The sequence below is a fragment of the Gigantopelta aegis genome, chromosome 8, assembly GCF_016097555.1.
Source record: "Gigantopelta aegis isolate Gae_Host chromosome 8, Gae_host_genome, whole genome shotgun sequence".
Classification (NCBI taxonomy): domain Eukaryota; kingdom Metazoa; phylum Mollusca; class Gastropoda; order Neomphalida; family Peltospiridae; genus Gigantopelta; species Gigantopelta aegis.
The window spans coordinates 69,911,519-69,926,625 of NC_054706.1; the positions used below are offsets into that span (position 1 = coordinate 69,911,519).

The 15,107-nt window shown below is 38.6% G+C and overlaps 1 protein-coding gene across 1 annotated transcript; it reads right to left on the minus strand.

Annotated features, from left to right (window-relative positions):
* Positions 1 to 4,704: 4,704 nt before the first annotated feature.
* On the minus strand, positions 4,705 to 14,888 carry LOC121380194 (extracellular protease inhibitor 10-like). Its single transcript, XM_041509002.1, has 6 exons — positions 14,793 to 14,888; positions 13,430 to 13,507; positions 11,693 to 11,860; positions 8,914 to 9,014; positions 7,780 to 7,975; positions 4,705 to 4,874 (listed from the first exon to the last, which is right to left on the minus strand). The coding sequence occupies exons 1-6, from the start codon at positions 14,824 to 14,826 to the stop codon at positions 4,792 to 4,794; spliced, it is 660 nt and encodes a 219-aa protein (XP_041364936.1). The 5' UTR covers positions 14,827 to 14,888; the 3' UTR covers positions 4,705 to 4,791.
* Between the last annotated feature and the right edge of the window lie 219 nt (positions 14,889 to 15,107).

Below are 15,107 nucleotides of genomic sequence, written 5' to 3' on the forward strand. Positions count from 1 at the left end.
TTTTTAATTATTATTACTGTTTTATTGTTATTTTATTATTTACTTTTTTTTATCCTTCTCATTGTTTTAAATGGATGTTAAAAAGTTAGGTTTTGACTTAAGTTAAGTCACAGCACCAATCACATAGTTTTATGCGGATTCATGTTATGGTTAATATGGAGATATCATTCATCAATCTCCACTTTCCAATTCTTAACATTTCCATTATGCTGGAGGTGGTGGACGGGACGGCCTAGGGAAATGAATTAAAATGGGGCAGACCTTCCCGTCTACTCTCCTCCGACATAAATACCAGATTAACCAGACATATTTTATTGTTAATATTCTACTTTTTACGTAATCATTTGTAGAAACCCTTTTTAACCCTTTGTATAAACACTTTTTAACTTGCTTGTAAATAAAGTTTATTTAACCATTAATTAGTATTTTTATTTAATCAAATGTATAAACGTTTTTAATTTATTTTTTTTTATTTTTTTTTTTACTAACACTCTCCCCACCCCTCTCGTTGTGAGCACAGTTTCTGGCCCTAGTCAGAAATCGTGCTCGCAACGAGCGTGCTTGAACATTAAATTGATATAAGCACGTTAATTCCCGACATCTGACCTGACAGTCATTTGTGGGCATACATACATACATACACTGATACATTTAAAAGGTTATCGGCAAATAAAGTACACATATTTTATTTGCCAAAAACATTTTAAAATGGCTACACATTTCATTTAATTTCATTTCAACTTATATTCGTGCTTATATCCAATTAAGGTTCAAGCACGCTGTCCTGGGCACACACCTCAGCTATCTGGGCTGTCTGTCCAGGGCATTGGGTTAGTCTTTAGTTAGTTAGTGTTACTGAGAGGAAATAGGGTGTAGTGGCCTAACACTGAGTCCTTAAGAACTCGCTCTGGGTTGGAGCCGGTACCGGGCTGCGAACCTGTACCTACCAGCATGTAGGTCGATGGCTTAACCACTGCACCACCGAGGCCGGTATGGCTACACACTCAGGACAGAAAGGAAAGGAATAGTAGTCTTGTTCAACGACAGGGGCAGGACGTAGCCCAGTGGTAAACCGTTCGCTTGATGCTCGGTCGGTCTAGGTCGATCCCCGTCGGTGGACCCATTGGGCTATTTCTCGTTCACGCCAGTGCATCACAGTTGGTGTAACAAAGGCCGTGGTATGTACTATCCTGTCTGTGAGATGGTGCATATAAAAGATCCCTTGCTGCTAATCGAAAAGAGTAGTCCATGAAGTGGCGACAGCGGAATTCCTCTCTCAATATCTGTGTGGACCTTAACCATATGTCTGACGCCATATAACCGTAAATAAAACTTGTTGAGTGCGTCGTTAAATAAAACATGTCTTGTTCAACGATACTTCATCACAATAGTAACTCATGTTGCTAGACGTGTTCCAAGTATAGTCGTGTTGTGTAAGGCTATAAATTTATTTTTGTTTTCCAGAAATACAACGTAAAAGTGAAAACAGATTCTGAAGAAGAAGAAAAATTTGATGACGTGGAAAACAATGATAACAAAGATGGCTTGTCTCAACAGAACACGTCTGAAATGTATAACAATCCTGCTGCTTTTGTCACACGACTACAACTGCTCAAATCCGCATGAAACATAACTATAGTTAATGAGACTGTTTTGTTGATGACACTGGGACGAACTGTTTCACACGACTATAACTGCTCAAATCCGCATTAAACATAACTAGTTAAAGAGACTGTTTTTGTTGATGACACTGGGACGAACTGTGTCACACGACTATAACTGCTCAAATCCGCATTAAACATAACTAGTTAAAGAGACTGTTTTTGTTGATGACACTGGGACGAACTGTGTCACACGACTATAACTGCTCAAATCCGCATTAAACATAACTAGTTAAAGAGACTGTTTTTGTTGATGACACTGGGACGAACTACGTCACACGACTACAACTGCTCAAATCCGCATGAAACATAACTATAGTTAAAGAGACTGTTTCCTACCATTGTTACACGTGGATACTTTAACGACTAAAATATATATCAAATTGATTTTCTTCTTGAGAATATAACTGCACAAATTAGTAAGATTAATAAATAAAAATAATGAGACTGTTCAGTGTTTGATACCATTGTAACATGTTTCCCACTAGTAGTCTTTTTAAAATTACGTATTGGACACATTTTCCTGTTTAAAATATCTATATTTTTATATACAATACATTGCTGGTCATTTTAATTAATATTTGTAGTATCCCAAACTGGATTTTATCTCCTAATAATTTGTTAAGTACAAACAATATACACTGTATAATAAATAGGAAGTAAAATAAAATTTTGGCAATTATAATCGAACAGAATTACATTGAAAATATAAACACTGGTATTCTAAACACAAATGTGTATAGTAATGTTAAAATGAAATGTTTTTATCGTCCAAGAGACTATTAGTTCCAAACATGCCACAAAGCATTAATCTTATCTCTAAAAGCCCTATCTAGTTATCGGACGACACTCTTAAAATTGGAACAACCCTCGTCGATAAATCAAACTAAAACAGACCAGCTAAACAGGAAAGAAAATATAACATGTCTTTAACGACGCCTCGGCATATTATATATATATATATATATATATATATATATATATATATATATATATATATATATAATTCCATTTTATAATTACTGTTTTGTAATAGGCGTCTTGATTGGCTAAAATGCTATCACGTGAGCTAAAAAAACCACCAACGTGAAAACTGCACTTTTTCGGTAAACAAAGGAATCCCCGTTTCTATTGTTATCCTTAATTTCGTCTGCACTGTGAGTGACGGTGACAATTCAGGCTTTAAACGACTCCGGTTTTGAACTGAGACACATAATGTATATGACAGGCCACAAAAAGGAAGCTTCTATTAGAAGTTATAGCAGAGAATGCTCAACAAATCAAAAAAGAAAGAAAGAAAGAAGTGTTTTATTTAACGACGCACTCAACACATTTTATTTACGGTTATATGGCGTCAGACATATGGTTAAGGACCACACAGGAAACCCGCTGTCGCCACATAGGCTACTCTTTTACGACAGGCGGCAAGGGATCTTATATTTGTGCTTCCCACAGGCAGGATAGCACAAACCATGACCTTTGTTGAACCAGTTATGGATCACTGGTCGGTGCAAGTGGTTTACACCTATCCATTGAGCTTTGCGAAGCACTCACTCAGGGTTTGGAGTCGGTATCTGGATTAAAAATTCCATGCCTCGACTGGGATCCGAATCCAGTACCTACCAGCCTGTAGACCGATGGCCTGCCACGACGCCATCGAGGCCGGTAAATCAAAAAAGAGACATGAGCGCAGCTCTGTCACATTTGACAAAAACACCAAATCGACAACTTACACGCGTGAAAACACATATGCCTTCGGGCACAATTCTGCGACCTGTCCTTTCCGAGAATAATATCACACAATCACAAAATTCCTCTGAAATCCACACACACAGTAACACTGAAACCACTTTATCCCTTTCAAGTCCGTCTTCACATTAATTTTCACTAATTCAACTTTTGACAACTGCAATTTTAATATAGGTAGGGGAGATTCGTGTAATTGCGGACACTCTGGCTTCCGCTGTATTTGCCACATAAATCTTCTAAATAATTTGACGCTCTTCCTAATGTTTGCGTTATCAGTTGATGTTCTGTTATTTTAAATTTTATAACGTTTTATCCACATTTGATTCAGAAAATTTAAATTTATAAAACCTTATGTAAATCAATATAATGAATCGGAGATTTGACGGAAAAAAACGAATGTAACTTTCTAAGAGAATTCCCTTATACAGTTGTAAATCATTGTGGAATAGAGTTAGAGTTTTGTTATAGTTTTGTATAGCAGCAATATTAATGCATTGGAATTATAAGAATTGAACGTTATATTTTTGACGTTCATGCGATGATAAACACCAAAACCGTTTTACACACTTTAACGGCTTCGCGCTAACGCGCAACAACATTCTATATATATATAGATAAAGATAAAAGAGTAAAAACTTTATTGCATATAAACATTCCACATATGGAACTGGATGCCGAGGCATCGTTAAAGACATGTTATCCAGTAATCAGTGTATACATTGACAAGATATGATGACAAGATAAATCTCTATATTTTCGGTCACTGACCAATGCAGCGAGGCTACATGGATATTCGGAAAATCGTTATTTATTCCAGTTTTGTGTACGCAAATCGAGTATTGTCAACCTAGCAAGGCTTTTGCCGTATGACGTCATACAAGATACATGACGTCATTATTTGCAAAACACTAGCAACATTCTGTCACATTAAAAAAGCGTTTCTAAACTCTAATTTATAAATAAATATACAAGTTTTGTATTGTTATCGCAAAACTAAAAGTTATTTGTATTTACTGTACTTGAACAAATGATTTAAAGAGTATGTTTATTGAAAATCTACTCTGAAATACTCGAATCAAGTTGGGCTTATGTCACGTGACCTATATTTTTGGTAAGTGACCAAAATATAGAGATTTAACTAGTCATCATATCTTGCCAATGCATACAGTGATTGCTGGATAAATATATGTATATGTATATGTATATGTATATGTATAATTATATGTATATGTATATGTATAATATGCTTTTGCGCTGAGTTTCACCCTGCCCCAAATAAGGAGAAACACAAAAGAAGAGCAGACGACTTTATTAATGAAATTCACGCACTCCGGTCGGGTCAAGTAGCAGGCGATACTTATTGACCTGGCATGTTTTTTTGTCAAAGTACATTGATAGGAAGGCCGGGCCGTATGTGACCAACCGAGTGGCACACGCCATCATACAGGATGGTGATCTCGGGAGCTGTGCGAGAAATAAATAATAGATATTTAATTCAACTAATATAAATCTGACATTTTTTCATAATATTTTAGTTTATTCACTGGGACTGTTCCAAAACACAGTAACCACCAAACAGCAACTCTGGGTTTAATTTCTTTCTCTTTTTTTTTTTCTTTCTTTCTTTCTTTCTTTTTTTTTTCTTTTCTTTTTTTTCCCCTTTTTCTTTTTTCTTGCTCTATTTGTTGTAGGTGGTATACAGTGGCGTAGCCATGAAGGGGCGGGGTAAGGGGGTCATGGCCCCCAATCAAACCTTATTTTGTTTAAAACTACTAAATTTTATAAAATCATACCTACCTACCTACCTACCGACTTACCTACCTACCTACCTACATACATACATACATATATACATAGTGTGGGTTGGCCCTCCAATATGTGCAACATACACATACACACATACACACACCCTATAAAATCCTGGCTACGTCAGTGGTGGTATACAAACAAATTGCCTCTATCCCCCCCCCCCCCACACACACACCCAAATCCCACCCCACCCATCCCTCGTTTTTATGTGATCAAATATGGATTAGACATTGGCCTTTGTTGGAGACATCTTAAAATTATCATGAGTTTTACTTGTTGTGTTTGTGCTACAAATGAAATGTTTTATTCTCCTACTTTAAATCCGCTGATCGTTTTTGCTTAAAATATCAATTCTGGGAAGGTCAGTGTGTTTCTTGTTGACCTGGCGTTTGTAGTATCTCAAAAGTATACTTTTTACAGAGCACAAAAGGTACATATGTCCAAAACTATGTTTAGTGGCTTTAAATAATTAAAGGGGCATTCCTGAGTTTATTGCATTGTATGATGTTTCCGACTAATAAAATATTTCTACGATTAAACTTAAATATTAAATGTATTTTCTTGTTTAGAATATCAGTGTCTGTATATTCAATGTGTTTCTGGTCGTCTTAATATTTGTAAGAAGCCCAAACTGGATTTTGTCTTCAAATAATTTCGTACGTACGAAAAAAACTGTTTTTAGGAAATAAAATGAAATTTAACCTAGAACAAATATTAGGACTATCAGAAACACATTTAATATACAGCCATTAAAGGGACATACCCTAGTTTCAACCCGTGAAAATTAACACTAAGATTAGTTAATCTACAAACTATAACACATTTGGATAAAGTTACAATAGAGTGAAAAATGGTGAAATACCCTCTAAAATAGACTAAAACTCGACTCCATAAGTGTTCCTTCTCAGACGCACGTGCGTTTTTAAAAATATGAGATATGCAATTGTGATATTAAAAACACCAGGATGACCAATAATACTTCGAATGTACGGAATTGATAATCTAAACAATAAAATCTAAGTGAAGTATGATTTAAGTTATGAAAAACGGTTATAATAGTCAAAAATATGCGTTAGTGTTTAAAAACTAGGGTATGTCCCTTTAAAATTTTATGTACTAAAATGTATTTAATATGTAATTACAATCGTCCCTTTAACATCTTTACTCAACTGATTTGTCGACGCTATGCAGTAGAAATGGTCGACTTCCTTTATGATATGTATGTTAAAGGTACTTCGCTTTCAAAATAAATTGATCAATAGTTCTATAAAATACTTAGTTTCTTGTTAAAAGTAAATCTATAAACACCCGTATAGGCTTCAGACGTCATTTAGGGCCATTTTATAATAAATACCCATTTTGGCGCCTATACTGGCGCGCGCTGTAAAATGGCAGTCGTTCATCTGATGCAGTTGGAACTATATATCGTGGTCGAGGTTACCTCTCCTTTCAAAGCAAAGGAACCAATAGTGAGTCATGGATGCATAATAGGGCTCGAAATTAGTAGGGAGCGAAGGGCAATTGCCACTTAAAATACAAAATATTTTTTCTGATTATCAATTTCTTAAGTATGTTTTGCTTTCCCATTCCATCTTTTAGCATATTACAATAGTGTCAATTAGGTCGAAATTATGATGACCAGTATTAAATTATATATCGTTAAAATTAGTTTAAATTCACATAACCTTAGAGTAAATCTTACATCAGTACAAGTGATCTAGAACTGCTTCTCAGTGTTTTAGCGTTTGCATTCAGATTAAACTGTGAGAAGCAGATATCGCTTTTCATTTCACAAACACGAATCTCGAGCCTTGCATACCCTCATGGCTCTATAATAACCTCTTTTGGAATCAGTATTTTGTAAAGATTCGATATTGAATAGATGCTAATGGTAGATTTGTAATTGTCGTGTGTATCATGGCGTCCATAACACACATTTAAAATTATATATTATTTTGGCATATTACTAATATGGCGAGATCAACACGTATTATAAAAAACAAATTCGTAGATAGAAAAGACCGTCATTTTGTGGACGAAGTGCCTTTAAAGTTATTAGATCCCTACCGGTCCAACTGAAGGATACTATAGGATTCTTCTTCGTCCTTCTGTCTTTCTGTCTTTCTGTCTGTCTGTCCCATAGAGAGTTTTCCGCACTATCGCACTATATCGATACATTGAGCTGACGTTTTGTGTATAGCTTCATTTTGTTTATACAGATCACGTTTAACTTCGATGGTGATTTACCCATTTTTGACAGTGTTATGGTGGCCTTTGAACTTAAGAGGACAAAAATTCTAGAGGCTTTTTGTTACAATACCTCGAGATATTGATCTGACATTTTGTGTATAGCTATATCATGTACAATTACAGATTATATTTTTCTTTCATGGGGATGTACCCATTTTTCACAGAATTATGGCCAGATCAAGTTTGACTTTCATGGGAATTTATTCAAGAGGCAGAACTTAGTCAAAAAATATAATGTATCCATGTTTGAAAGGGTTGTGGCCTTTGACATTTGTTGCCTAGTTGCTTCTTCTACAGAATATCCACATACCTGGTTGCTGCATGGACTCATACCTCGCCTCCTGGGTACTGATGTAATGACACAGCTGACATTCGTTGGAGAAGGAGGCGCCGGTGGACGCACACACATAGTGATGCCCGTGCGGACAGGACATCATGACGTTTCCATTTGTGGGCATTTCAATAGCCAGATCCGACGTGTCCACTTTATATTTTTCACAATTTGGCTGTAATAACAAGAGGAAAAAGATTTATTTAAAGATATATGGGTATTAACTTTAATAAGCTTATTTGCATCTTTATTTTACCCCCTGCGCGTGCTGTAACCTCAGCGTGGTGCAGGGGTGTAACATTCTCTTTAAGAATAGCCAGTACAGCACAAATTGAAATTTTGAGTAAAAGTCAGTATCTATCTGTGATATTTGTATTTTTGCACAGTTCTTTACACTGTTTTTATTTAAATTTTGAATTTTTATATTGATGTTGATCATCACCTTATTTGTTTGCATTACCATGTTTGACACCCAGTAGCCGATGTATTTTTCGTGCTGGGGTGTCGTTAAACATTCATTCATTCATTCATTCATTCATTCTTTATTTTACTTATCCATTACCATCATCAGAATATAGTGACATAATTTGTATTCATATGCATTAATTAAATGTAATTAAAACTTATTCTTATATTGTAATTTTTGGAACAGCTACATATATGGAAGTTAGAGATGCATTAGCATCAGCAATTCATTAGAATCCGTGCGGGATTTAAGCTAATTATATATTGATTTAGAAACATCAAATTGACTACTTCATGATGACCTAGACAATACCGATCTATACAGATAACATTCACGTTAAGCCCAAAACACACTGAAACTGGGTCTGGATCTAATGAGTCTGGCTAGATGTCGTCTGCTGCTAGATATGTAGTTCGCGCCAACACAGACATGGTGTATTTTGTCACATTTTATTCAGTGCATCTCTTTTTCGACTGGTACTATACTCGCTATACCCAGACCCAGCTCTGGTGTTTTGGGCGTTACAGTTGTGTGCAAGCCTAAGTACCGAAAATGAAGATTAAACACATAGCATTTTATTAGTATTTTCGACTGGTATTTGAGGCCGTTTATATCAATAAATTATACGATAATTTAATGTAACTCACTTCACGGGGGGTCGGACATACGTCTCCATATTTAAGTATTATTAATGAGGTGCCGTTCTTTGCGTGTTCACACTGCGCTAACGTGAAGCGGCACTTGTTCTCTGAAAGAAGAAGAAATGTTTGATTTAACGACGCACTTAACATATTATTATATTAAGGTTATATAGCGTCATATGTATGTTTAAGGACCACACAGATAATGAGAGAGAAAGCCCGTTAAGAACACAAGCGAAAGATACTTGTCGATTGCCTCTACAAGCAATAGTGGCCGTAAAACATTGGAAGTTGTTTCACTTTATTAACGCTTTACCATTAGGCTGTTTCCCTTTGTCTGTGTACTTACCATATAATTTACAATCTGTAGCACAGGTAAGCCGTTTCTTTTCGTCTGTGAACTTACCATATCATTTACCATCTGTAGCAGATATGGGTTGTTTCTCTTGTCCTGTGTACTTGCCATACATTTTACCATCAGTAGCACAGAATGGCTGTTTCTCTTCGCATGTGTACTTACCATACACTTTACCATCTGTAGCACAGATCTATATGCTGTTTTTCTTCGTATGTGTACATACCATATACTTTACCATATATAGCACAGAATGGTTGTTTCTCTTCGCCTGTGTACCTATTATACACTTTACCATATGTAGCACAGATAGGCTGTGTATCTTCGTACGTGTACTTACAATACACTTTACCATCTGAAGCACATATAGGCTGTTTCTCTTCGCCTGTGTAATTACCATACACTTTACCATCTCAAGCACATATAGGCTGTTTCGCTTCGCCTGTGTAAGTACCATATACTTTACCATCTGAAGCACATATAGGCTGTTTCTCTTCGTATGTGTACTTACCATACACTTTACCATCTGAAGCACATATAGGCTGTTTCTCTTCGTATGTGTACTTACCATATACTTTACCATCTGAAGCACATATAGGCTGTTTCTCTTCGTATGTGTACTTATCATACACTTTACCATCTCTGTTCGCATGTGGGGGGCAGGACATAGCCCAGCGGTATGGGCTGGTATGTGGGATGATGTGGGGGGCGGGACATAGCCCAGCAGTATGGGCTGGTATGTGGGATGATGCGGGGGTGGCACATAGCCCAGCAGTATGGGCTGGTATGTGAGATGATGCGGGGGCGGCACATAGCCCAGCGGTATGGGCTGGTATGTGAGATGATGTGGGGGCGGCACATAGCCCAGCTGGTATGTGGGATGATGCGGGGGCGGCACATAGCCCAGCGGTATGGGCTGGTATGTGAGATGATGCGGGGGCGGCACATAGCCCAGCGGTATGGGCTGGTATGTGGGATGATGCGGGGGCGGCACATAGCCCAGCGGTATTGGCTGGTATGTGGGATGATGCGGGGGCGGGACATAGCCCAGCGGTATGGGCTGGTATGTGGGATGATGCGGGGGCGGCACATAGCCCAGCGGTATGGGCTGGTATGTGGGATGATGCGGGGGCGGGACATAGCCCAGCGGTATGGGCTGGTATGTGGGATGATGCGGGGGCGGCACATAGCCCAGCGGTATGGGCTGGTATGTGGGATGATGTGGGGGCGGGACATAGCCCAGCTGGTATGTGGGATGATGTGGGGGCGGCACATAGCCCAGCGGTATGGGCTGGTATGTGAGATGATGTGGGGGCGGGACATAGCCCAGCTGGTATGTGGGATGATGTGGGGGCGGGACATAGCCCAGCTGGTATGTGGGATGATGTGGGGGCGGCACATAGCCCAGCAGTATGGGCTGGTATGTGGGATGATGTGGGGGCGGCACATAGCCCAGCGGTATGGGCTGGTATGTGGGATGATGTGGGGGCGGGACATAGCCCAGTAGTATGGGCTGGTATGTGGGATGATGTGGGGGCGGGACATAGCCCAGCGGTATGGGCTGGTATGTGGGATGACGTGGGGGCGGCACATAGCCCAGCTGGTATGTGGGATGATGCGGGGGCGGCACATAGCCCAGCGGTATGGGCTGGTATGTGGGATGATGTGGTGGCGGGACATAGCCCAGCGGTATGGGCTGGAGTGGGATGATGTGGGGGCGGCACATAGCCCAGCTGGTATGTGGGATGATGTGGGGGCGGCACATAGCCCAGCGGTATGGGCTGGTATGTGGGATGGGGCGGGACATAGCCCAGCGGTATGGGCTGGTATGTGGGATGATGCGGGGGTGGCACATAGCCCAGCGGTATGGGCTGGTATGTGGGATGATGTGGGGGCGGCACATAGCCCAGCGGTATGGGCTGGTATGTGGGATGATGCGGGGGCGGCACATAGCCCAGCGGTATGGGCTGGTATGTGAGATGATGTGGGGGCGACACATAGCCCAGCTGGTATGTGGGATGATGCGGGGGCGGCACATAGCCCAGCGGTATGGGCTGGTATGTGAGATGATGCGAGGGCGGCACATAGCCCAGCTGGTATGTGGGATGATGCGGGGGCGGCACATAGCCCAGCGGTATGGGCTGGTATGTGAGATGATGTGCGGGCGGCACATAGCCCAGCAGTAAGGGCTGGAATGTGGGATGATGCGGGGGCGGCACATAGCCCAGTAGTATGGGCTGGTATGTGGGATGATGTATATAAAAGATCCCCTGCTACTAATGGCAAAATGTAGCGGGTTTTCCCTCTATGACTGTGTCAAAATTACCATTTGTTTGACATCCAATAGCCAATACTTAATAGATCAATGTGCTCTAGTGGTCTCGTTAAACAAAACACACTTCTTCTTCTTCTCTTCGCATGTGTACTTACCATAAACTTTACCATCTGAAGCACATATAGGCTGTTTCTCTTCGTCACAGATCTGGTCACAACCAGACATTTGGACCGTAGATCCACACCGACCATTGTTGGCCAAGTATATTGTTCTTCCTAATCTTCTGGCATGACACGCAGCAACAGCCAGTTGGCAGCTGTTACCTGAAGATTTAATATATATATAGATATAGATATAGATATAGATATAGATATAGATAGATAGATAGATAGATAGATACACATGTATGTATGTATGTATGTATGTATGTATGTATCTGTGTTTGTGTTTGTTTGTGTGTGTGTGTGTGTGTGTGTGTGTGTGTGTGTGTGTGTGTGATTTAGGTGGGTGGGTTTTGTGTGTGTGTGTGTGCGCGCGCGCGTTTATTTATTCAAATGCATATACATGTATAACAACAATGGTATTTGCATTCAAAAGAAAGTACAACCAACTGCATCGCCATAAACTTTACACTATACATTTAAATGTTGTTTTAGATTAATTTTATTTAACGGAAAACTAAAATAATCATTAAGTAGCATACATGCGTTAGAGTTATTTATATATGCAGAGGAATTAATTGTTTTTTGCGAAGTCTGGTATACTGGTAACATGTTCACAATTTGACTGAAAACAGACTTTTATAAGTAGAATAATATGTCAGTAGCTTCATTGATTCAGAACACGAATAATGAAAAAATAAAACGAACTGAGGATGTAACGAATACGCTACTCGGTGGCTCATACATATTCATATATATTAAATATGCCAACATCTAGTGGAATGAAAACAAAAGGCTGTATCTTTGGTTATTCCTTATCTAAAAAAAATCTACATAATATTTACATAAAAGGCCTAAGTAGAATTTCTAATATGCAATCTTGAACGCCCAAGTTCTCTTTGTTAAGAAGCCAAGACCTTAATATGTGGTCAATGATACCATTCATTACAAGCAATAAAAATATTGCAATAATGTGAAATCTGATTGGTTCATATACTGATGAAAAAAAAAGTGATGACATAAATAGCAAAGACAGAAAGTTAACCGTGTTACCGTCATACAATCACACATTACAACTCTGTATGAAATACAAACATTACTACGCTATTGGTGAATCACATTTAGTCTACAATTCCATGTGTTCTTTTTTTATCAGTATATTTTAATGACTATATATTGAAAAATTAATGGTCACCTGGATACCCTTTTGCCATTGCTTTCTATTACATTTTAATATAACGGAGAGTAATAAAACGCACGTATTTATAAACTATTATATAATAGAATAATACATAAGTGGTCGTTAGATATCATTAATCTCACAACGAGTTGTTTTAAAATGTATTTAACGAGCGAAAGTGAGTTTGATACGTTTTTAAACGAGTTAAATTGGTATCTAACGGACACGAATGTATTATTCTATTCTTCCATATCCTCAAAAACAGGTTTTTAGCCAATTTTAACATTTTTTCGACTAAACGTTATTTACAGCCGTTGCACTTGTAGCTAACTTACACGTCACAGACACATGATTGTCAGGTTAACTATACGTCAGTGTAATATATTTCCACCGTGTTGTTTTTCATTGGCTGCATGGCACTGGTGACTTGGTCATCAGCCAGTCTTATGTCTTGAAATTGTTAACACGCGTACGTGTGTTAACAACCCATGTGTTATCAAAAATAATGTATGGTGTTGTCACCAACGGGTGTGTAAAAAAACATAACTCACTGTACGTTCGACCATCAGATCCGCACACTGGTTTGTAATTTGCGGCACACATTATGTTGCAGTGCTGTGACATTGCACCTGAAACACCATAAAACATTCATTTCAGTTAGTAGTAGTGTATGCAACTATCATGTGTACTCATTGAGCTTCGTTTACATAATTACACAAGTTTTATTGAAATTAATCATATTGATGAACGTAAGTTGTTTGATATGACCCAACACCAGATTTCTACTTTTGTGCTGGGTGTCGTTAAACATAATCCATACAGTAATTCACTGATCTTCGGTCTTGACCTACATTGAAATAAGGCTGCGATCCGTTTGACCTACTTCGTCCACCAATCCGCCGTGACCTACTTACAAGGGATATCACTGCAGTAGCCACTGACCTATAGTCCGTTTGCGTCGAAAAGGCAACGATGAATTGGCATGTAACTCTACATGACTAATTTAAAAATTTATATCAAAATATTCTCGCAAAACATTTTTTGAAAAAAAATCTGTGTTTCTTTAAATATGTCCATCAAATTAAATACGTTAAATCTCCTGTTTTGACATAGGAATGGAGACAACTGATGGAACAGCCACGGTCAAACGCCCTCAGTTCTGCCTTTAGTCTTTGCATACAGCTGTATCGGTTTTACTTTAGGTGGTACTGCATAGCTTGGCTGTTCCAGCATTTTGTCTTGACCCCTGTATTAGAAATGAGCTTTAATCTATACAATTTGATGATCATTTGTAAAAAAACTTTTTTTATTTCCATAAATCTTTCTTGAAAAACATGGTATGAGAGTTGGTTTTATACGAGTTTTAGAATTATACAGTATGTAGTTGTATACCAAACGGACAATAGTCATGAACTTAACTTACTGTCCCGATCTTCTGGCCTGATTTAGATGGTGTGGATCTATTCTCTGAGTAGATTTTATCCGTCCCAGCCACTGCCCCACGGATGGTATATCAAAGGCCGTGGTATTTGCTGTATTGCCTGTGGGAACGTGACGTGCATATAACAGATCCCTTGCAAACTAATGTGGAACAGTAGCAGGTTTCCTCTAAGACTATGCCAAAACTACCAAATGGTTGACATCCAATAGCCGATGATTATTGAATCAATGTGCACTGGTGATTTCGTTAAACAAAACACACTTCAGTTTTTGGTGGCATACACTTTACATGAAGGAGAGCTGATCAACGCAATAGACCTCCCCTATGATATATTTGTAGCATGATTTCAACACAATGTTGTATTACTGTCATAATACCAAGCAAAGAACTACATTATGTGTATACAGAATAATTGTAGACACGAAGAAGTGATATACGTAGGCTGAACATCCAATTGCAAAAGGTTTACGTACCGGACACCAACGATAAACAGAGAAGCGCCAACATATTGGTTGAACTGTGTGTGTTGAACTAACAGCGCTCTACTTTGGGGCCTCTGCTGCGACGTGACGTTGATAAGGCAGGTGCTGTCAATGAAGATAACAGTATTTGGACTAAATATCGGCCACGTATTGTGAACTTGAATGAGCAAAACAATATCTCCAAAACACAACGTGGTTAGCGTTGTTTATTGTGCCATATTTTTATTTAGGAAATGTCAGCTGGACATGTGGGAGTGGAATGAATATGAAATCAAGAATCAACAAATACGGATGATTATCGGGATA